This window comes from Sycon ciliatum, chromosome 11, assembly GCF_964019385.1.
Source record: "Sycon ciliatum chromosome 11, ocSycCili1.1, whole genome shotgun sequence".
Classification (NCBI taxonomy): Eukaryota; Metazoa; Porifera; class Calcarea; order Leucosolenida; family Sycettidae; genus Sycon; species Sycon ciliatum.
This window is the reverse complement of record NC_088653.1, coordinates 10,630,975-10,655,900: the sequence shown is the minus strand read 5'-3', so window position 1 is coordinate 10,655,900 and position 24,926 is coordinate 10,630,975. Positions and strand designations below refer to the sequence as shown.

General features: G+C 46.8%; 1 protein-coding gene across 1 annotated transcript in view; it reads right to left on the bottom strand.

Annotated features, from left to right (window-relative positions):
• Positions 1–24,926, bottom strand: part of LOC135827077 (uncharacterized) — a gene marked incomplete at its 5' end in the record, with an annotated part of 210,613 nt that overhangs the window by 38,801 nt on the left and 146,886 nt on the right. Inside the window, 3 exons of the mRNA XM_065339601.1 lie at positions 8,257–8,483; positions 14,656–15,049; positions 24,317–24,385. Coding sequence (XP_065195673.1) covers positions 8,257–8,483; positions 14,656–15,049; positions 24,317–24,385 — 690 coding nt within the window. The remainder of the gene's footprint in view (positions 1–8,256; positions 8,484–14,655; positions 15,050–24,316; positions 24,386–24,926) is intronic.

The following is a 24,926-nucleotide window of genomic DNA, read 5'->3' as shown; positions in this document are numbered from 1 at the left end:
TCATGGGAAATTTTTACCTTCCCTTTTCTTACATAAATCGGACAATTATGGAATTGCTTTCCACCCAAAATTACCGCTATAGATTCTGTTTCAGAATTTCGGACACAATTTTGCGCTCATTATAAACAGCATATATTTGCCTGCACAAGTCGTTTTAAATTAATGCTGATTCTCACTGTTAGGAGATTGTCCAACAATTTCTCACCGCTCAAAGCATCCTCTACATAGGCAGCGGTACTATGTCCACTTGTCACTGTGCGCTGTTCTTCATGCTATTGTTGCTCGCTGACAACAGCTACTTCCACGTCTGGCGGAGTGTGACTGTCAAGTGTCAGTCCGCTGCGAAAGTAAAAGTTCAACTGAAACAACAGGGACTTCATCACTCCCACTGTTTCCTGTTGGAGCGGCAGCAGGAGTTGCGCCGCCAGAGGAACGCTTTACAAAAAAACCCAGGCTCTGCTGGCTAGAGCTTGGCCTTTGGGGATGTCGCTGAGACATCGAAGAAAAGTCCTTGAGTCAACCAAAACACGATTCGAACGAGGATGATCGCCCGAGCCCTCGGCATTCGGATCGTGTTTTGGTTGACTCGAAGACTTTTCTTCGATGTTTGTACGTAGACTCTACGTTGAAGATGCGTCGAGCGCGTCCCAGCAGGAATCACACTGTACAACAGTACAGTGCACAGTGTAAACAGCCAGGTCACCGTGTTTCTGTAGCCGTGCATGCTCACTGCACTCTGTAGCCGTGCATGCTCACTGCACTCTGTAGCCGTGCATGCTCACTGCACTCTGTAGCCGTGCATGCTCACTGCACTCTGTAGCCGTGCATGCTCACTGTACTCTGTAGCCGTGCATGCTCACTGTACTCTGTAGACTGTAATACCGTAAAATCCCGCCAGAGCGCCCCTACCTCCTCGACCCTTCAGGTGGGGAGGGGCGGATGGGCGAGTCCTACTTGCCACATTCAGTGCTACATGAAAAAGTACGCACCCTACGAAAACTGTTCGTGCATCTTGTACACCGACCAAAGAGCCAGGAGTCGTACAGACCCGGCAAACGCAGGGTTTGTGCGATCCATGGTCAAGAGGGTGGGCACTGTTGCGTACATTTCCAACGGGGTTGAGCACGCATCTGCAGTACAGTACGGCATCACAGACTGCGACAGAGTCATACGAGGATACAATCAATCACGTCCCTGACAAGAAGTCAGGGAGGGGCGGATGGGAGAGACGGGGCGCTCTGGCGGGATTTTACGGTACTAGTGATTTAACCCTTTACCAGCCGCAGGATTTATATGTAAAAAAAACGGGGTCCACTAGATTGATAATAGAGACTAAACGGTAAATAATTTGTATTGACACCTTTATAGTTCTGGAAAGCTGGTAGAATTACCTTTCATATGAGACTAAAACCAAGCTGATAACATGTAGAAACGTTGCCATTCATGGCGAACAATAACTCGAGTAATGCGGCCGAATTAGCAAATTCGAGGACCATGACAATACGTACACTGTTCAGCTTCAGCTCATGCACCAGTTCATCTGTCAAGATTCAAACACCAGCAGAACCCGGCTGCACTAGCGCTCATTTTTGGTGCATGTCACGCATATGCGCGCATGGGCTGTGCACCGGGCGCGGGGCGCAAACACATACTTCAGCATGAAGTGCGTCACAGCCACACGCTTGAAATTTCTACTACACCCGTTTGCTGGACTTCGAGCTTCGGCGCTTGAGTATTTTACTTTGCGCTATATCGAATGATACATCGTTGGAAAGCTGCATTCAATAGCTTCCCAATGAGCCGTCATTTGTTGAATTTGAAGTAGGCAGACCGACGTTATAGTTGTTTGTACAGTGCTCTATGCTCATTTAGCATGAAGTGCGTCACAGTCACACGCTTGAAATTTCAACTTCACCCGTTTCCTGGACTTCGAGCTTCGGCGCTTGAGTATTTTACTTTGCGCTATATTAAATGAAACATCGTTGGAAAGCTGCGTTCAATAGCTTTCCAATGAGCCTTCATATGTTAAATTTGAAGTAGGCAGACCGAAGTTATAGCTGTTTGTACACTGCTCTATGCTCGTTTAGCATGAAATGTGCCAGAGTCAAACGCTTGAAATTTCAACTTCACCTGTTTCCTGGACTTCGAGCTTCGGCGCTTGAGTATTTTTTTTCCAATGAGCCGTCATTTGTTGAATTTGAAGCAGCCAGACCGAAGTTATAGCTGTTTGTACAGTGCTCAGCATGAAGTGCGTCACGCTTGAAATTTCAACTTCACCCAGGTGCATTCAACCGCGATTTTCTCGAAAAAAATGATGTGCAGCACACGGTTTTCTCGATGGTAGGTGAATCCGTAGGTTTTCAGCAGTAGTTTGCGATTATTCCGACCGCGGTGCGGCAAAAGACCATGGTTTACAGAGCGAAAAACGAATGCGTCGAATTCGACGCATTCGCACTATGTACGGCTGGTAAAGGGTTAAAAACAAAAATAATAAACGACATTATGCAGCTGTGTAAGCAGTAGATGCACAGTGTGACTGCCAGGCATCTCTGTCATATGCCAATTGGCAATTCTCATGCAGAGACAAACCAGTCCACGAAACGATATTGTCAGCAAAGGAAATCTTCGGACGACCACGCTTTCTCTTACCGTCCACGACAACAAACATCACGTCACGTACAAGCTCACAGGCAGATGGGCGGCATGTGTGCCCGAAATAGGTCAGTTTGCGTATCTTGACCCTGGCTAGCAGCTGTCTCTGTACTCCCAACTCCACCAGGATACTTTCATTTGTGCGCTTCTCCATCCAGGATACTCTGAGCAAACGTCAGTAGCACCACATTTCTGCTGCCTGTATTCATCGTTCATCTGTCTTCCGGAGAGTCCAACTCTCAGCTCCATACAGCAGGACAGACCTCACAAGGGCATGCATTATCCGGATTTTCAGTTGTCTGGAGATGTTGTGGTCTTTCAAGATGTCAACTAACTGCAGCATCCGCTCTTTCGCCATGGCAATTCTTTATGGAGTATCGAGGCTGCAATCACCGTTTGTTGTCTTCCAGGATCCCAGATACTTGAAACTGCTCACCTCTGCAATTCGTTCTCCATCGACCACAAGTGGCGTTGAAGCAGTATCGTTTGCACCAGCAGTACAAGTTCCGATATGCATGATCTTGGTTATGGACAGATTCAGTGCCAGGCCCTTCTCTCTTCCAGCGTTATTTACAGCATTGGTGAGGGTAGACACTTCTGATGGATGTGCACACAATCCCGTGTCATCTGCATATCGTAGGTTCGACAGCTGGCGTCCTCCGATGCTCACACCGATACTGTCCACATCAGCAACACGCATAACACTCTCAGTGTACAGGCTAAATAGATGTGGGGACAAAATACAGTCCTGCCCAACACCCTTCTTGATGGCGAACTCTAGCGAATGCGAGCCATTCCATCGGACAACTCCGCTCATCCCCGTGTAAAGATTCTGGAGCAAACAAACTATATGGCGAAAGAAACCAAAATCCAAAAGGCAACCGAAAAGATGTAAGTGGTTAACTGTGTCAAAGGCTTTACGATAATCGATAAATACAATGGATACAGGATTCTGCCATTCAAGAGATTTTTCGATAATGATTTGCAGAACACAGAGCATATCTACAGTACTGCGACCAGCTCGAAAACCAGTCTGCTCATCTGGTAACTCAGCCTCTATCTTCTTTTTCATACGATTCAAGATAATTGTCAGAAGGATCTTGCTTGCATGTGGCATCAGAACAATGATCCGATAGTTGGAACACTCCTTAGCTGATCCAGCTTTGGGTAGCACGACGATTTATTAATGTTTCCACGCTTTTGGCAATCTCCCTGTTTTCCAAATCTCCAAACAAAGTATATGTAGGAATAGAACACAAACTGAGGATGCATGCTGAATCAGTTCCGCCACGATCCCATTTAGTCCAGGGGCTTTCCTCTTCTTCAAGGACAATATGGCTCGCTCAACCTCAGCCAAGAGAAGCACAGGCTCAGGGGTAATCAGTGGCGATGGAAGCTCCTCCGCATCATTCTCCGCCGAGGCCGCACACCCTTGATCTCCTGACAGCTGCCAAAATAGCTGCTGCCCATATTCACACCACCGCAGCAATACATCTTCCTTCTCCGTCAGGGTCGTGCCATCAGCAGCATTGATACATGCTTGATTTGGCCGGAATGATGATTTGTTAATGGATTTAATGGTGTTGAATAACTCTCGGACATCATGGTTCCTCCCAGAAGATTCAATGTGTTTACATTTATCCTCTAACCACTTTCTCCTGTCACAGCGAATCCTTCGGCGCACTTCTAGTTTCAGATCCTTGTATTCTTGGTCCTTACCGGTGCATCTGGCTATACGCTTTCCTTCTGCCAGAGCTATCACCTCCTCACTGATCTAGGGCTTGGGAGGCTTTTTCCTTCCTCTGCGCCCAACTACTTCCTCCGCAACCTCCATAACTACCGCTTGAATCTGATCCCACAACTCATCTGGTGTGCATTCCTCATTGTACTGGTCATGCAGCAAGCTGAAACGATTCTCAGTCGCCACTGAATACTTTTCCGAGATGTCAGGATTCCGCAGTCTCGCCACGTCGAACGGTCGCACAGCCATAGACTTGCAGCGAACCTTACGCAAATGCTTGGTGCGTCACTTCAATGTAACTAGATGGTGACCAGTGTCACATTCAGCACCAGGGCGAGCTCTGGAATCCAGCACACTTGAGAACCACGACTTGCTGATCATCAGTAGTCGATTAGATTACGGGTGCGACCATCGGGGGATATCCATGTGTAGCGGCTGCGCAGATTATGCTGAAAAGCTGTGTTACAAATGACCAAGCCATTAATCCTACAGAACTCTGCCAGCATGTCCCCACGTTCATTGCGCTGTCCAAGGCCATAGTCACAAACACCGCTTTCAAAGTCTCTCCCAACTCCCAACTTGGCGTTGAAATCGCCCATGAACACACATACCTGACGACTCTTCATGGCGTCCATGACAGCTTGCAATTTTTCATAGAAATCATCTATTTCCTCTGCCGAGCATGACGAGGTCGGTGCGTACACTTGAATGATGGTAATAGGGACAGGAGTTGCCTGTATGCGCACCACCAAGAGACGATTTGATACTGGAGTATATGATGATAAGCTGTTCTTCACCGCTGCGCTCAGAACGATAGCCACTCCGCCATATCCACCGTTCGGCGAGCCGATTGAAATTACCAACTTGTCACCGGTGGTGAAATGGCCTTCTCCGCTCCAACGCGTTTTACACAGACCAAGAACATCCAGCTTGAGTCGTTCCATTTCCTTCAGCAAAATATCTAGCTTGCCCAGCTCTCGCAGAGTTCGGACATTCATGTCCCAAACTGATACGCTCGTGAGCTTTTCCGTCCCTTTTTTTGTTGGTTTCCTCCAACTCCTTTGCTGACCATTTCATGGACCGGCTTCCTCAAAACTTTCTTCATGAAACAAAACAAACACCAGAGCACCGCTCGTCCACTAATCCACAGTCTTTGGCAATAGTAAAACAAGCACAGAAGGTTGCCATTACTTTCTGTGCTATCGATGTGCACCAAGAGAGCGGAGCACCAGAAAGTGCAACCGCTCTTCAGCAGCACACATCTTTGTGTAATGGAGGAAGGGTATTATCCTCCTGAAAAGGGAAGAGCTTCCATAAAAGTATGGTGAAATAGAATTTTGTTGCAACTGCGAGTTTCCCGCATGTGAGATGATCAAACAAAAGGCATTATGCCATAAACAAAAGATGAACAATGAAACACCACAGTAAGAACAACTACGCAAGCGCAGCACATTTTTCCACAAGCATCAGCCATTTTTCCTTGTCTAGAGCCAGTTCAAAACAGTCAGAAATATCAATATTGGCGTGCTTTAGATCATATTTAATATTGTCAATCCATCTGAGATGGGGTCGGCCACGTGGGCGCTTGATGTACCGGGTATTAATTGCCATCTCCAGTGCTTGGTAGGACGCTGAGTTATGTCCATCGCGAACAACATGGCCCAGCCAGAGCAGCCACCGTCTGCGACAAGTAGTGCTGACTGGGTCTTGTCGCGTTGAGGAGTACACCGTAACAATTGACATGTGGTGAGGGTACACAGCACCAAGCAGGTACCGCAATTTTCTTCGGTGACACGCATCCAGCCGAGTACTGAGTTGCTGTGTCAGTGCCCACAGTCCCCAGTTATACAACAGGATAGGCAGAATGAGGGCAGAGAACATACATAGTCTGGAGCTCAGTTTATGCGGCTTCCATGAAATCGAGCCAAACGCTCTATTTGCAGCACCTATTCTTGCCTGAATATCCTTTGCGGACCCTAACAAAGAGTCAAGCAGCTTGACAGATCGCCAAGAGGAGTCGGCTTTACTTACTGTAGTTCTGAATATTTAATATTAGGTTACCACCATTGAATTTTTCACTTGATTTCTCCACCATCTCCTCGACTTCTCGCCTCTTCGTGTCATGGATTGTTGTGTCGTCTGCATATTGGGTGGTTGGTGCTGGTAAAGATAAGTGCGATAGCATAGGATCAAGGTGGCGCATGGCTCCCTCAGCATACACATTGTACATGATGGGAGAGAGCGGATCCCTTGCATTACTCCGATATTTGTAGCAAATGCTTTGCCCAAATGAGAACTGAGCTTCACTCTCATCGTCGTGTCCGAGATCAGAGTGGCAACGACATCAGTGGCAGCTCCAGAGTCTGAAAACCGCGCCAACGCCTTCTCACAGACAATGGTACCAAATGCTCCGCTGAAGTCTAATAGTGCGGCAGAGTATTTCCAGTCATCGAGTAGGAGTAGTGCACGTTTGCACATACCACGGGTATAGAAAAGTCCTTGAGCATACCAACACCAATGCAATGCCACAAGAGCATCCTGCGCCCGAGGATAATGTGCCTGAAGATAGAGATACTTCAGATGCCAAAATCTCTCCGCAGGACAAGAAGATCAAGATTCTGTGGGATTTAACCATCCGGTGCGATCACTTCACTAAGCACCGACGGCCTGATATTGTTCTGGTTGATGGATCTGCCAAGAAGGCCCTGATCATTGACATTGCTGTACCTGGTGATCCACGCGTTGCTGAAAAGGACGTTGAGAAACGTGCCAAGTATCAACTTTTTGTTCGCGAAATCCATCGCCTATGGCAAGTTGAGACTCAGATTGTTCCTGTGGTAGTTGGGACTTAGGGCATGTTTCCAAACAGTTGGCAGGATACCTTGACACCATCGGTATCACCAGCTACTGCTTTGTATCTGAATGGCAAAAGAATGCTCTCCTTGGCTCGGCAGCTATCCTGCGTAAGGTCCTTTCTTTGTAATGCTCTGGGGTGGGTGGTGGAGTTCTTTCGGTCCTATTTTCCTCCAAACCCTCTCATGTTTCCTATGATCGATATTTAGAAAAGGGTTGTGTGTTTCTCTTTGTTGTTTACCTACCATCATTTAATATCCGTATGATGCATGGCCCCACCTTTGGCTGCTGGATTCTAGCTCGGTGGGTGCCTATCTCTGGCCTTCGGCCGAGTGCTCATGGATAATTAGATAATTCAAAGTATGAGTCGGGGAAGTGAACTGCCTAAGAAGAGAAAAAATCACCAGACCCCTAGGACCTTGTCCTGGTGGCTGAGTAGATCAGACTCACAGCCACGTGGTCTTGGACCAAAAATCGCTGATCCATATTTTCCCTTCGGCAGGCCATGATCCAGGCACTATCCCTGCAGCTTGCCACTTTCTATGCCGCACATTATTTTGTAAAGGTCATTCTTGGAACATCGTATAAGGTTGCTTTCCAGTATGAATAGTTCTTTCATAACCAAATCCACAATTAACGGGAGAGGTGCAAGTGCGGATCACCAAAAATTATTATAAACTCTGTCTAATGCACTGGTGTGCATTGCAGTTCTATCTCCGTCTATCTTTAACTCAAAATCTCACTCTCTGTCTCCCTAACTCTTTCTCTCCATCGTTCTGTCCATCTTTCTCTTCGTCTCTTTCTGCCTCTCTTTCTCTCATTCTCTTCTCTTGTGCTCTTTTCTCTTTCTCTTTCTCGTTCTCATTATCTATCTCTTTATATCTCTCCCTCTTTCTCTCCATCTTTCCATCTATACCTCTCCCTACCAGACTTTATCTTTCCTGATCCCTTTACTATCTCCTAGTTTCTCCACTAGTTGTAATTGAAACATGGTTTACAGTTTTACTTACGCTCAGGATATCTTTGCAAACCTCAGAAAGTCTTTCTCTCAGGCTTTCGAAGCTTGCGTCATTGACGGTGGCATTGATAGCAAAGCGTCCTCGAAAGCGGAGTTTATCACCAAACTCCTCCTTGACACTACGACAACTTGTGTTAAGCTTTGCAGCAAGTTTTTCATGATCCTCTCTCTTGATCTCGTCGCGGAAGGTCGCAATGATCATGACAGTGAACGGCTGGTCTGTATTTGCAACAACAAGAGATGGGAAACGCACATATATATATATATATACATGGCCAAAACAGCTTGCTGTCTACAGCATTGGGTATCACGCTCCTCGGCTTTCGCCTTGTTGAGCACTCTCAGTAGGCTGCTCTAGTGCTGCTGCATCGCGGATTGCCCGCTACTTTTTGTAGTTTGAGCACTCTGGCGCTAGAGCGACGAGCTACCTTAATGTCTGTGGTGCCTCCTTTGCACCATGGCTGGTAACTCGGCCTATTTAGCTCGTAGCTGTACTGATGAGGCCTTCATGGCCGAAACAGCTTGCTGTGTACAGCATTGGGTATCACGCTCCTCGGCTTTCGCCTTGTTGAGCACTCTCAGTAGGCTGCTCTAGTGCTGCAGCATCGCGCAATGCCCGCTACTTTTTGTAGTTTGAGCACTCTGGCGCTAGAGCGACGAGCTACCTTAATGTCTGTGGTGCCTCCTTTGCACCATGGCTGGTAACTCGGCCTATTTAGCTCGTAGCTGTACTGATGAGGCCTTCATGGCCGAAACAGCTTGCTGTCTACGGCATTGGGTATCACGCTCCTCGGCTTTCGCCTTGTTGAGCACTCTCAGTAGGCTGCTCTAGTGCTGCTGCATCGCGCAATGCCCGCTACTTTTTGTAGGTTGAGCACTCTGGCGCTAGAGCGACGAGCTACCTTAATGTCAGTGGTGCCTCCTTTGCACCATGGCTGGTAACTCGGCCTATTTAGCTCGTAGCTGTACTGATGAGGCCTTCATGGCCGAAACAGCTTGCTGTCTACAGCATTGGGTATCACGCTCCTCGGCTTTCGCCTTGTTGAGCACTCTCAGTAGGCTGCTCTAGTGCTGCTGCATCGCGCAATGCCCGCTACTTTTTGTAGTTTGAGCACTCTGGCGCTAGAGCGACGAGCTACCTTAATGTCTGTGGTGCCTCCTTTGCACCATGGCTGGTAACTCGGCCTATTTAGCTCGTAGCTGTACTGATGAGGCCTTCATGGCCGAAACAGCTTGCTGTCTACAGCATTGGGTATCACGCTCCTCGGCTTTCGCCTTGTTGAGCACTCTCAGTAGGCTGCTCTAGTGCTGCTGCATCGCGCAATGCCCGCTACTTTTTGTAGTTTGAGCACTCTGGCGCTAGAGCGACGAGCTACCTTAATGTCTGTGGTGCCTCCTTTGCACCATGGCTGGTAACTCGGCCTATTTAGCTCGTAGCTGTACTGATGAGGCCTTCATGGCCGAAACAGCTTGCTGTCTACAGCATTGGGTATCACGCTCCTCGGCTTTCGCCTTGTTGAGCACTCTCAGTAGGCTGCTCTAGTGCTGCTGCATCGCGCAATGCCCGCTACTTTTTGTAGTTTGAGCACTCTGGCGCTAGAGCGACGAGCTACCTTAATGTCTGTGGTGCCTCCTTTGCACCATGGCTGGTAACTCGGCCTATTTAGCTCGTAGCTGTACTGATGAGGCCTTCATGGCCGAAACAGCTTGCTGTCTACAGCATTGGGTATATATATATTATATATATATTTAAATAGAGACGTAGGCGAACAAAATTTGTATACACACAACAACAAGGTTGTCAGTTTCATAACACTAAAAGCTTTTCACCCATTTTCATCAGTAGATACATGGGAATGAGCAAGAACGAAAACGAAGCCAGAATTTATACTGGGGGTAGAGAATCAGCAAGAATATTCTTACGCGCCTCAAGTTCACACTACACTACCATAAGAATGTATGGAGCAGTGGAAAAATGCGGGAAACAACACATGAGGGGAATGCAGTACCAGAACAAACACGTGATAAAGTTGTCAGTCCGGTTGCAGCTTGAACAGCCGCAGCACCTTGATGTGCTTCTTTTGTCGACACAGCTCTGGCCTCAAACTGCGAATGTACAGCGCCTCCAGTGTGAATCTGTGCGCGCTGTTCCGGGCTGGTGTGATGACACTGAAGCTGCTGTTGCGTTCTTGCGGGATGCATTCAGGTTGCGCCTGCAAATGCTTTGTGATGGCGCTATCACTTGTTGCCACACGTTTGTCAGGCGGCTTCTTGTACAGCTTGTCTAGGATATGCTGCTTGATCCTTTCCGAAAATCGCTGACATGTCTCACCAACGTACGTTCGCTCACAGCGACACGCATACTTATAAATAAAATTACTATTTTCAAGAGTTGGTGAAACATCCTTCGCGATAGACCTGAATGCGGGCCTGGTTGTATAAATTACAATGGGGGATACTGTAGGATAGCAGTTCAAAATTGCAGCTTTAATCTTTTTGCGGAAGGCAATGCAATTTTGCCCTTTCCACGGCAATTTTGTGATAATACGCGTTGCAGGTTCAAGTTGTGCAGAAGAACAGCGCGCACAGATTCACACTGGAGGCGCTGTACATTCGCAGTTTGAGGCCAGAGCTGTGTCGACAAAAGAAGCACATCAAGGTGCTGCGGCTGTTCAAGCTGCAACCGGACTGACAACTTTATCACGTGTTTGTTCTGGTACTGCATTCCCCTCATGTGTTGTTTCCCGCATTTTTCCACTGCTCCATACATTCTTATGGTAGTGTAGTGTGAACTTGAGGCGCGTAAGAATATTCTTGCTGATTCTCTACCCCCAGTATAAATTCTGGCTTCGTTTTCGTTCTTGCTCATTCCCATGTATCTACTGATGAAAATGGGTGAAAAGCTTTTAGTGTTATGAAACTGACAACCTTGTTGTTGTGTGTATATATATATATATATATATTTGTGGTGAGGAGATTTGAGGAAAGGTGATTTTAAGCAACACGCTCTCCACAATATCATAGTATGCAGCTAAAAAATTGGTCAAAAGAGTGTTTTAAAGCAATTGTGCTAATGCTACATCAAATGAATTGGCGACCGATAGTACGTACTAGGGTGTTATGAGCGGCCTCGAAGATATATCTCGTGAGTGAGGATGGAACCATGCCTGACCTCCATGTATTCGGTCTCGGGCTGAAAACCTTGGTAATCTACTGGAGAAGTGGCTGCACAGGCCAGGCAGAAGTGTGCGCTGCTGTTTCTGCGACAAACAAAGAAGAAGCAGCTAATGCCGACCAGGCAGATTCAATTATCAGATCTCTGGAGAGCAAAGTCTGGAGATGGAGAAGATAGATGCGAGTTCTCTGAATGTTTCCGAAAATCTTGGGCTCCTTTGGGCATAGACAATTTTGGTACGGACATAGCTTATTTCGGACGTTGCTCAATTGGAGAAGAGAGCCGAATATTTGAACCACGGGCCCGGCTCTTTCATTCAAGGCTCTCAACACTAAAGGATCTGAACATTTTCGATCCAGAAGCTGTTTGTTGTTTCTCACTTGTCAGTTGTGGACTCATTGTTGCAGCAAAGATGAGGCGGGAATATTCCATGCCCTAAAATAAAATAATTAATTTCTTTCTCAAACACAATACTCACTTTCCCTGCCTGGATTTATGTGCCTGTGACAAGTCTGTGGACTTGTGCCACGTGATTCATGTAGCACGACAGTGCGGGTGTCCAGTAGACTGGTAGCGGTACATACCTTTATGCACAGACCATAGTGCTCTGTGTGGTAAAACTGTTAACCACTGCACAAACACAGCGTGAAAAGTCCAACTCTGGAAAGTTCGGAATAACTTGAAGATTAGTATAATGTCCACTATCCGTGTACGCGCCCAGGTGCCATGTATCGACACTCTTATCTCATTTGCTAGACCACCTCCGTGTGAACATGCAAGGGCAAAAGGAAAGACCCAGTACATGGGGCAGTGCATGTTCAGCTTGATGTGCAGTAACAATTCGTTAGTACAGTGTACAGTGTAGTGCACAGCACTTGTGAATAAAGTTTTGTTTTTTCACGGCTGAGCGTAGCGAAAGAGTGCAAAAAACGTATTTTTCACTCACAAATATTTTCGTGCATTTGCTCTTGTTCTGCGCAACTCCGTTGAACCTGCCATCGTGGTCTTTGTTTTTCCTCTTGGTAGTTGAAGTCGCCCGCCCACCCACCCTGGTTTCAGGGGAGTCGTCCGCTGTTCTTCTTGACAATTTATGCCTATGTGTGTGGCTTATGATTACGACATACACCGGTTATTACATACCATTTCTTCCTCCAGTGGTAAGCTGGATTGGGAGCTGTTTGTCAAGCCGTCTCAAAGTGGTGTTCACTTGTCGTACCTGTCGTCCTTGCCGCTGGACACCAGAATCGCCGTAGCGAACAACCAGTTCAGCAGGGCAATCCCCAACTCGACAACAGAAGACGGACGTCAACGAAGCATCGCCAAGATAACAACGTTACTCAAGAACAACCACTATCCCACTGCGATCATCCAATCAGCCATACAACACGCCATACAAAGACACCAAGGCACCACATCACGGCGGAGTACCGGCAGTCATCATCTCAGTCAAGCGCAACCGGAGAAAAAGAAATACACATCCATCATCAAGGTGCCATACATCAACGAGAGGCTCGCTAACAATGTCCGGAAAACCGTCAAATCATTCAGTAAAGACGTACGTGTTGTCTTCACGTCCGGACGTTCGTTGCGTGACATGTTGGTGTCGTCGTCACTCAGCCGGCCTATTTGCCCGAGAACGGAACAGCGGCAGAAGAAGAAGAGGGGAAGGGGCAGGCCGGCTGAGTGTCGTGGATGTGATGCTGGCCTTCAACGGAATACATGTATGTCTAAGGATGTTGTGTATTCTTTGAAGTGTGCTGTCTGTGGCGAGTAATATGTCGGTGAGACTGAGCGGACGGCGAGGAAACGCAGCGAGGAGCACCACGGCCAGGCAAAGAATGCCACACAGGGAAAGCCTTGGGGTGAACATTACCGCAAGAAACACCACATTTTCCCCGAGTCATCTTTGCCATTCGCCCAGGCCTCGATTCTCGCCCAGAGGCAGAGATCCTACGTGGACCGCCGAATCATGGAGGCCCTCTTCATGCGGAAGAGGAAACCGGCGGTGAATATGGACAAGGGCTGGCGTTTGTTGGGCGATGTTTAGATGCTTGGGCGTTATTTGTCACTGATATGTTCAGTTTGTGCTTTTTGTAACAGTACACACACATACACGCTTATTTTCGCTAGGGATGGTGTGATGCTACTGCTTGGTTTGGGGGGACTGTAATGTTCTAGCCTGCTTCGTGTGTGTTTTTACTGCTCCTGTTGCTGCTTCTGCTGCTGCTGTTGCTGCTTATTTTCTTAGCGCTATCCCTTTTCTTTTGGTGCTATTTGTCTCACCGTTTATGTCAGATATAATAACCATATTCTTTGTTCTTGATTTATTATTCCTGAAGATGGGCCTTGCCCGAAAATTTGGATATTTATTATTTTTGGAAGAATTTGTAGCCGAGAGACCGTTTTCGAGTACTGGTGTATAACTGTGTGAAACATGAAGTGGCTACAGAGGAGTCTGCACACCCTTAGGTACCATGGACAGAGGGATGAATATCTAGGGCTGAGTCTGGTAGCATTTTTCTTCAGGGATTTTCTTGGGTAGTTTTCCAAGGGTAGCACGGATACCCTATTGGGTAATGTTTCCATGGTGACAGCACAATGCACTCCTTCCCTTACACACTGGATAGACATGCAGAGTACTACATGAATTTGTACATGTGCACTGTACATGATGCCATCAGCGACTTCGGCTTTTCAGGTACTATTCTGTACCCGTCTACACGAGATCCTCACGGGCTGCATGGGTATCCCACTACCCATGCACACCACTATAAATAACACACACACACACACATAAACCCACATACACACACATACCTGCATGCACACACACACATAAACACACATACACACATACCTGCATGCACACACACACAGTGCCCTCCCTGCACCAGTATACAGAATCAAACACATACCCCAATCCTTCATTCATTCATGTACTGTCGTGGACATGGAAATCCGGTCACACATCTAGCGGCCCCAGGGCACTCGCCATGCGGCCGTGGACAAGCGATACACACATGTATTTATGCTCTGCAGAGCGCTGGTCGTATCGGATCAACATGTGCACTGCACGCAGCGTTCTGTTCGCGCTGAGGGCGCCGGCCCCAGTCAATCAACTGAAGTTCCATGTCTGCTACAGTACATGCCGACATACGGATCAACAGACACAAACAAAATATCAAAAAAATGCATTTGATAAAATATCGCACTGACCTGATGTTACCGATGGTGGCCTCCGGCTCAAAAATCGACCAACTGTGGTGGTTATGCTTGTTGTAATCAGTTTCTCGTCCCATTTACTATTGACAACAGCAAGACCGAGGCTTGGTACTGATGTGGATAGGCAGAAAATGTCGTGTGTCGCTGAAAACGCGTCCTGCCCAGCGAGATCTTTGATACGCAAATGCTGACCAAGATTATCAGTGAAGTTGGACATCTGGATGCCTCGGGTTCGTTTCGAGTCGTTTGATGTGCCGTTGTTCCCTTCTTCTCTCAATGTCTTGATCAGTGTCGACTTCCCAACAAGTTGTTCCCCGCTAACTAGAACAACTAGAGTATTAGCGTCCACTTGGCCTTCGGAATAAAATTCCTCCAGCTGAAGGTAAGTCTGCGTATATATATAATACACACAAGAACAACAATTAAAGAATAGGGGGTTCGTCAACTTACAACCACTCTATGCAGTTGCTATTCACACTTGGCGCATGCGCTGGATGAAAATTCTTTATCAGTGACGTCAAAACATTGTGACGTTTCGGGCCACTCACTGTGTATTGCAACTGAATACAGGGGTTGTCAGTTGATAAACCTCCTTTCCTTTATAATGCAGTTGCGTGATGCCCGCCATTTTCTTAGTAAAGAATAACAATTACTGGATATAAGTGTTGAAGGCAACTTTTCCTTAAGGAGGCTCCGAACAGTTGCGCAGCGCAGTGTAAAAAGGGCACCTCCGAAATCTGTTTTTTACGGGGAGATTCGAAAAATGTTGTGTTCCATGCGGAAAAAAGCTGTTGTTCAGAAAGAAGTTTTTTGATTTCTCTGTGCTTGCAGTTGTTCCAGGATGTAGTTCTACTCGTTGCAGTGTTTCTGTAGCCGTGGCTGTTTCACCGCTGGAAAGAATCACTGGCCATGGCTAATGCAAAACAAAGGCAGTTCCTACGCTGCTTGATGTTGTTGTGAAAACTTTGTTGAAGCAGTACGATGTGGCCACGAAGAACAAATTATATTACTGACGAAGAAGGGTGAGAAAAGCAGGCTGAAGTCAGTGAAGACATCGATGTCGAACGTAGTGATACTAGTACTGGTACTGGAATTAAGCATGGACTACATGTGGAGCGTGAAGTGGCTGCCCACTCGCTGGTAAGTGGACCCACTTGCAGCTCCAGTCGCACGAGTGCCGTTTGAAATTTTCTGTGGATCCTAGAGCCTTGGTATCCTGAGCTCAGTGGACGACGCATCTCAGAGCTGCTGAACTTGGGCTACTGTCCCTGTAGGAATGAGGTTCGTTGTCAACAATTGTACTGCACTGATGGTGTAAGGAAAACGCTGGCCAGAAGCTTGTGTTCTGAACCAGGGATGAACTTCTAAATCCTGCTTTTGTAAAAATGGGGATGCCACAACGAAGATGTGCACACTCAGTTGTGTATTGGGCAAATGCCTGTGGTTGATTATTTTGAATCCTTTCCTATGCGCAAGTACATGCGTTTGTGTGTGTGTGTGTACGCACGCGCGCGTGTGTGTGTGTGTACGCGCGTGAGCGCGCGCGAGTGTGTGTGTGTGTGTGTACGCGCGCGCATGCGCGCGCGCGCGCGTGTGTGTGTGTGTGTGTGTGTGTGTGTGTGTGCAAGCTGTTGAAAGGTGTAATCCGAGCACAAGTTGCTATGTATAACGTAGTTTGTTCGCTATCCTCGCTTCAGCGTTGGGCAGGTGTATGAGTGTGTGTGTACGCACGTATGTATGTGCACGCGTGCTCGTGCCCGCATGTGTGGGTTCGCACGCAATGTTGATCTGGGTTATGCACATGTCCCCACGAGTGCACTGTGTGCATGTGCATGCAAATGTCTGTGTACATGTATGTGTGTATGCACGTGCATGTGTGCGCGCGTGTGCAAAGCTAGGTGTGGAAGGAGGGGGGGGGGGGGGGGGGGGGAGGGGCTCACGGTGCTGGTTCTGTATCCCTCTCCTCTCTGGTGTCTGCAAGGACAGTGTGGTAATGGCTTTACAGTACAGGAGTTGCATGTGAATGCGCATTTGTGAACCGTATTTGAGACACAAAAATAATTGCCGAGAGAGCATGACAGTACACTACATGTATATCGTATGTGTGCACGCCAGCGTGTGTAGATGCATATTGCCCTTCATGAGATGTTTTTCTGGAGTCTGCTGCTATCAACGCAAGTGACAACCAGCAAATGCATGCCCAGTGCAGTGGCTGGTCTTCATGCTTTTATTTAAACTAAGTCCTACTATGTACTAGTAGTGTTACAATGATGCGTGCACGAGAGTGCGTGCATGTGGGTGGGTGTTTATGTGCGTGCGCCACACGCGTGTGAGTGTTTAGTGTGCCTTATTTTGAATGCCTGCTTTCACATTATTCATGTGCCAGTTTCATGGTCGAGGTTGTTATGAAACCTCGCTGCCTTACATGTACATGTACACTACTCGTATACCAATGTGCTAGGACTGAAGGCTACATGACATACATGTAATGATACATGTACCTTTCCAAGCACAGACTGTCTGGTATGCCCAAAGGAGGTTGCAGCATGAAAATAACGTCTTCTAAAATAACATTACCATACTACCATGTCATTGGTAGTGATATTTAGTCAAGAAGGCAAGAATGGTCAGATTTTCTAAAAATGCTATTTTCAGAATTGGCCTAAAAATACCATATTTAAAGAGTCGGCGTGGAGAAAGCAATTTTATTAGTGCAATTAGGAGTATAATGGATGCAGACATGGCCAGACAACAACGAGTTCATGGAATTTTTAAGGATTTTTATGTTATTCAATATCGATTTTCGTGTTCCGCTCATCAGTGAATAGTATCGGAACTGAGGGTACTGTGTACAACAATAGAACATTTTATAACAGCATAATTAAAAGTGTGAACAAAAAAGGAAGTGCTACAGCATTACATAATAGGTGTCAAACATAGTGCTAACGTATATAACTGAGTGCAGGCACAAAGCAAGAGGTGATACAGTGCAACATGACACAACATTTACATCTGATAACCAGCTACGAGAACAACTTTAGCACGACTACATGCTTCTTTTGTTTACAAAGAACATGATTATGCACACGAATACATACAGCTTCCAGAACCTTCAACTGCTTAACATAACTTGCACGGCACAAAACAGAAAAGTGAGAATCATCGTACACACTAAGACAATCTGGACGTGATAACAAGTGACAAAATACAGCTGACTTTTTGCTCACGTCGCTCTCTTCCGTCTCATCCCGCTCCTTTCCTTCAACCTCCTCCGCCTTATCCTCGTCCTCCGTCTCATCTTCATCATCATCGTCCTCATCACCACCATCATCATCATCAGTCACTTCCTCATCATCCGTTTGATGCTCAGTCTCACTGCACTCCTTATCAGCCTCCAACATGGCTCCATCATGTCCACCAGCATCACAAGTCGTTTGACCGCTGCTCCGCGTCACCTTTGCTGGTGGGATCTCTGCTACTGCACACCCAGTCGTAACATCAGTCGTAACATCCGTCTACCGAAAGCCCACTTTCACTGGGCAGTACATCGTCTATGATTCATATTGCTCACATCAATACAAGGTGAACCTGGTACGTAACCTGGTGGGGAGAGCAAAGCGGCTCTGCTCCGAAACGAAGCTCAACGACGAGCTGGAATTTCTCAAATCAATATTCCTTAAGAGAGCATGTCTGAGAATACCAAAGTATGTGTGCAAGTGGATCTCTCCGATTTCGCTCAAAATTTGCAGGTAGGTTCCCTTTGGGGTGTGGATCGATTATGCAAAGCCCTTGAAAATGTTTCTGAAGGGAACCTTGAAATTTGCATACCCCTCAAAAATGGCCGAAATATCACATTATTTATGGGTCTAGAAACGAGTCACGCCACAGCGTATACGAACAAGCTATGAACAAAACTCCATCAAGCCAACATTGCCTCACCTTAGAAGAGTTCCTGGAGCAGTACCGCTTAGCCACGCCAGCATCCCAGAAGACGAGGTCCATCACCCCCTGACGCCAAAAATGATCGTCTTGAAAATAGCCAATTTACAAGCGCTGGCAAAACAGCCAGCTACGTCCTCAATTGGCCAGAACTATACACCGGCAGATAGTAGAACACCTCTTCTAGCGCTGAGGACATGTCCCCCATCTTCCTTTAGGGGTTTTCTTGAAAAAAACTTTTTTGAATTTTTCCACTCGACCATGCTGAAATACGGCCAAAGTCATACCTGCGCAGGAAAGCTCGCCACTCCGCGACGTCTCCTCAGCAATTTCTACTCCAACACTACTCCCAAGGCCGCAGAACAACGTGTAGTGTTGACTCTGACAAGGAAAAGCAGCGGTGATCACTTGTCACTCCAAACGACAAGCTTCTCCTTGCGCCACCAATAATTTTTTGTGCGACTGTTGCTGCAAAAGTGACTGAAGGCCTGAGCGCAGTTTTTGAATTTTATTGCAAGATTTACGGTGAAATCACGTGCCTTGTGACGCAAGAATGCCAAGTCGCGTGGCCCACGGCTCACGCGATTTCAGAGTCACCTTTGTCAAGTGCGCTTGTTACTCGCCTTGAACGCCCGTTGGTCTGGAAGTGATCACACTTGTGTTGTTACTGCGCTCAAGAACACGCTGACCGTGTTGTAGGCCTACGAACCGGGATTTTCCCTGACCATGTAGGTCGAAGACCTGTGAAATGATGATGAAATCACATTCTTTATGACGTAAGAAATCTCTCATGCAGTACACGCGACAAGTGCGTGCAGCCAGTGCTGCTCGCGTGCCAGTCAACACAAAGGGACCGAGCTACTGTAGTCGCTTTTGTCGAGCATCGACATGAAAACAAGGGACTTTTACTGTTGGACTATGTTCGGGATTGCAGGAGGTAAGTGTGAAAGACGAATAACTCTCCATGCTGTACGGGGCATATTCCAACGGCTTGCTGCCATTGCAACACTCCTAGGACAGTTTGTGGGGGTTCTCAGCAGTTCAAGCAGGAAATGAAGCTCATCTTACCTCTGCCATCATGGCCTGTTCCGAGTAGCGTTCCAGGCACATTCTCGATCGATGGCCGCGTAACGTGATGCAGGAAGCGTTATCCTACGTCACAGAGCACGCGATCTCACCGTGCATCTTGCAATAAAATTCAAAAACTGCGCTCAGGCCTTCAGTCACTTTTGCATCAACAGTCGCACAAAAAATTATTGGTGGCGCAAGGAGAAGCTTGTCGTTTGGAGTGACAAGTGATCACCGCTGCTTTTCCTTGTCAGAGTCAACACTACACTTTGTTCTGCGGCCTTGGGAGTAGTGTTGGAGTAGAAATTGCTGAGGAGACGTCGCGGTGTAGCGAGCTTTCCTGCGCAGGTATGACTTTGGCCGTATTTCAGCATGGTCGAGTGGAAAAATTCAAAAAAGTTTATTTCAAGAAAACCCCAAAAGGAAGATGGGGGACATGTCCTCAGCGCTAGAAGAGGTGTTCTACTATCTGCCGGTGTATAGTTCTGGCCAATTGAGGACGTAGCTGGCTGTTTTGCCAGCGCTTGTAAATTGGCTATTTTCAAGACGATCATTTGTTGCGTCAGGGGGTGATGGACCTCGTCTTCTGGGATGCTGGCGTGGCTAAGCGGTACTGCTCCAGGAACTCTTCTAAGGTGAGGCAATGTTGGCTTGATGGGGTTTTGTTCATAGCTTGTTCGTATACGCTGTGGCGTGACTCGTTTCTAGACCCATAAATAATGTGATATTTCGGCCATTTTTGAGGGGTATGCAAATTTCAAGGTTCCCTTCAGAAACTTTTTCAAGGGCTTTGCATAATCGATCCACACCCCAAAGGGAACCTACCTGCAAATTTTGAGCGAAATCGGAGAGATCTACTTGCACACATACTTTGGTATTCTCAGACAGGCTCTCTTAAGAATGGATACCCACATGACTTATTGAACAAAATACTGAAGCAAGAATCTAATAACAAAGATACATTCACAGGTCCTCGGAAGTGTCCTATCTACTTATGCCTGCCTTGGAAAGGCAACGCGTCTGTCAGCATGTCCAGAGCTATCAAGACCCTAGTCAATAAAACATACTTTGCTGCCCACTTCATCCCCGTGTTCACCACGGTACGTGCGTTAATGGTGAGGAAGGATGTCCTACCTCCCCAGCTTTCAAGCCATTTGGTTTATCTCTTTGAGTGCCGGAATTGTGCTGCCCGGTACGTTGGTACGACTCTTCAACACCTGAACGCACGTATCAGACAACATGTGCCGTTGCACTTATTACCACCAGCAGCCAGTGCAAAGCGGCCAAAGCGTGGTAGGCCGTGTAAGAACCCAGTTAGCTCAGTAGACAAACACGCTGTGCCGACAGCGCCGCCTGTTCCCGTGCCACCACCGGCCCAACCACCTGGGGTGCCGTGGGGGTTGGGGTGGGTTTGCCATCAGTGACCTGGCCACCACTTCTCAACCCACTGCGAACGGCAGCGGAGCCTACTCTAGCACAACATCATCGTCCTAGAATGGAGGAGGGGCCACCGAGAGACACTGAACCCTCACCTCGGCAGTTGCCCTTGCCTCCGCCTGAGCCACCCCCTTTACCTTTGGTGACTACCGAGACGGTGGTCCCCCCGGTGCTGGGATCCAAGGTGCCGACTGTGTCTGGACAGAGAGGGAGATCATCGACAAACCAAAATGAAACCAATATCCTCACCCATAGACCCAGAAGAAGCACAGCAAACTATTCACTTGAAATTTATGCACGGAATGGACTTGGCCCACGCAAAATGGACAGTGGAAATGGGTGTGCAGTAGCAGAGAACCCAGCAACGGTGACGCGGAGCAGCGGTCAAACGACTTGTGATGCTGGTGGAGATGATGGAGCCATGTTGGAGGCTGATAAGGAGTGCAGTGAGACTGAGCATCAAACGGATGATGAGGAAGTGACTGATGATGATGATGGTGGTGATGAGGACGATGATGATGAAGATGAGACGGAGGACGAGGATAAGGCAGAGGAAGTTGAAGGAAAGGAGCGGGATGAGACGGAAGAGAGCGACGTGAGCAAAAAGTCAGCTGTATTTTGTCACTTGTTATCACGTCCAGATTGTCTTAGTGTGTACGATGATTCTCACTTTTCTGTTTTGTGCCGTGCAAGTTATGTTAAGCAGTTGAAGGTTCTGGAAGCTGTATGTATTCGTGTGCATAATCATGTTCTTTGTAAACAAAAGAAGCATGTAGTCGCGCTAAAGTTGTTCTCGTAGCTGGTTATCAGATGTAAATGTTGTGTCATGTTGCACTGTATCACCTCTTGCTTTGTGCCTGCACTCAGTTATATACGTTAGCACTATGTTTGACACCTATTATGTAATGCTGTAGCACTTCCTTTTTTGTTCACACTTTTAATTAATTATGCTGTTATAAAATGTTCTATTTTGGTACACAGTACCCTCAGTTCCGATACTATTCACTGATGAGCGGAAAACGAAAATTGATTTTGAAAAACATAAAAATCCTTAAAAATTCCATGAACTCGTTGTTGTCTGGCCATGTCTGCATCGATTATACTCCTAATTGCACTAATACCATATTTTGTTACCTATATTGTTTGGTAGGGGCCTAAAGTGCCTGGTGACACCATCACTGTCCATTATCGGTTTCCTTGGGGCTCAAGGATCACAGAAAGCCACAAAAATCAATATGTCCATGGACAAAATGTTGCAGGCTGAACCATTTCACAATTCAGCACCAGATGGAAATTTTGGTACCCGTAATTTCGAAAAAGTTGCTCGCCAAAGGCAAAACCAAGACACAGTCTATCTTGTGTAGCCAAGATACCTCCAAATGTGGTTCTTAAACATATGATGGAGAAAATGCTTAGTATCCTCCTTCCAGGAGGCTTCTTTGGGTCAAAACGCAAATTTTTTACCATTTTTTGCCGAAAATCAAGAAATTGTACACTCACTAAATACACCAGAATACCTCTTATATGCCTGGTGACCCTACCTCCAAACTATACCAAATTGAAGAAGAGACATCACTCCACCATTCTATGCATAGAAAACAGGGTGTCCATGGACCTTTTATTTTTACTTCTTTAGGTGGGAGCCTCCTTAAAGGCTGTGAAGATGATAATGCTCCATAGTTTTTTTTCCGCTCTGTGAAATTTCAAACAGACATAGTGAGGAGGCATGATACATGAATACTCTCTGCCACAAGAAAAAAATTTCAGCAATGGAATCAGGTGAAGCGAGTCGAAGAAAGGAAGCAAGGTAAGCAAAATGCACAAAATAAATCAGCGAAGGAGCGCGTTCTTGCACCCACACTAGTAATACAGGTCCAAAGTTCACTCAACTCTGCATCTCTCGAGCCGCATCGCTACATGAGCTGACATTTGCTGGTGTCTAGCTGCTGGCGTAGACTTGTAGAGTATCTTTTGCGTTCTCAGCCTGTCGTATGGCACCAATGGGAACAGGAACAGGAACAGTTGTGGCTGTCACTTCGGTGCTTGAAGGAGCCGTGAGCAGTGTGACCTGTGTGTCACCACAGGGTGTTTCAACAAAGCCTTCGAATGAGGCATACAGGCCTCTCCAGACAGGTGTCATACGCTCCCTGGATAGGCGGGCCACGACTCTTGTAATGCGGCTGCTAGGTCCACCAAGAGAAGGAACAACCAACAGGTCGGCCGGGCACATCGCATCAAAAACACCTTTCTTCTTCATCATGATGCTTATAATCTTCTGCCGTGCACTCATGCCTGTCACGCTCTCCAGGCCAGGATGTCAGTTGCACCTGCTACAGTTCCGGTCTTCGGGTTGCTGCGCTTGGCTTTTGGCAACACAGACAGTGAATGGCCAGATTCCCACTTCCCAAAAAAGACGAATACATCGCGATTCAAAGCGCTAGTCGCGTTCATTTTTTCTTTGGTGCCTACTTTGATCTTGCCATCACGACCTCCCAAGCAAAAGTAAGTTAGATATCGTGATTGGACTGGGTTTTACCTGCCAAAAAGTGCGTCGGGGATAAGCGACAATTGCGATTAGCCGGACCAAGTACATAACATCAGTGAATGACCTCAATTGCCACGATACTCTCCATAGCAACTTGATACTTGGAATACTTAGTATAAAAGATAATAAAGACTTTACCTGAAGAGCTCGGATCTTTAGCCAATGTAATCATGCAACCACGTAATACACCGTCAGCATATGCGACAACAGGGCACAAAACTGACAAGGAGTACTGAGACATTCAACGACCTAACACCTCACTCCAACACATCTAAGAGGTGTAAACCAACAACCTTCCAACTTGGGAGGCTCAGGTAAGGAAATATCTAAATAGGGGGAGGAAAGCGCAACGAAGATGAGCACGGGCTTTGTCCCACAGCAACAAAGAATGCCGAACGTTACTGTATAAAGACTTCACTAGTAAGACAATTGGACGTACCGGTTTTACTACAACCAAACGAAGCAAAGTAACAGACCACCCAAATTGGGAGGTTCAAGTTTATTATTGTAAACATGGAAGGGGAATCTGAGCATTCCTTGTCAGTTTTTCAGCTAAGTACTCCTGGTCAGTTTTGTGCCCTTTGTCACACTTGCTGACGATATAATTATCTGGTTACACCGGTGGACAGTTAGTCATAACTTATAACATGTTGTGCTTTCTATTACCTGAAGAAAACGACGGTTGTGAGGGTTAGCAGTCTCCTTGTCAGTGGCATGTCGAACAATTTCCATTACCTACATTGCCAATAGAACACACAGGAAACACAATGACAGATGTAAAAGTAGGAACAGGGAAGAGGTGGTTGGTAGAGAATAGTTCGTAGAGAAACATGGTTGGAGTGAAGTGAGGTGCTAGGAAAGACGGTCACGGACAGGGTAGCATGAGCAGAAGGAATTCCTTTCTTTTATGGCTATTCACTTAGGGCTTGTTCGAATTTTCGTTCTTTGACTTTTTTTCCGAAGGGTTTGGAATAGCTACGTCATGTAGTGCGTGGAGATGGTCGATCTTATCGGACGTCATCGACAATTCCACTAAAATTTCTAAAATGATAGAAAATCTTCCAATGGGACACTTCAACTAATCTCTTTAAAAAAATTGTTCGAACAGTTGCTGAAGACAATTCAAACGCCCCCTTAACTTAATATACGTGTATACGTAGTACATACAACAAAGTGTCTGGGGTCTATGCTGCAAATAATGCTCAATACCTCAACAAGGGCAGAGCTTACCACACGGGGCAGAACCACAGAGACCAAAACCTTTCTCGCAACTCCG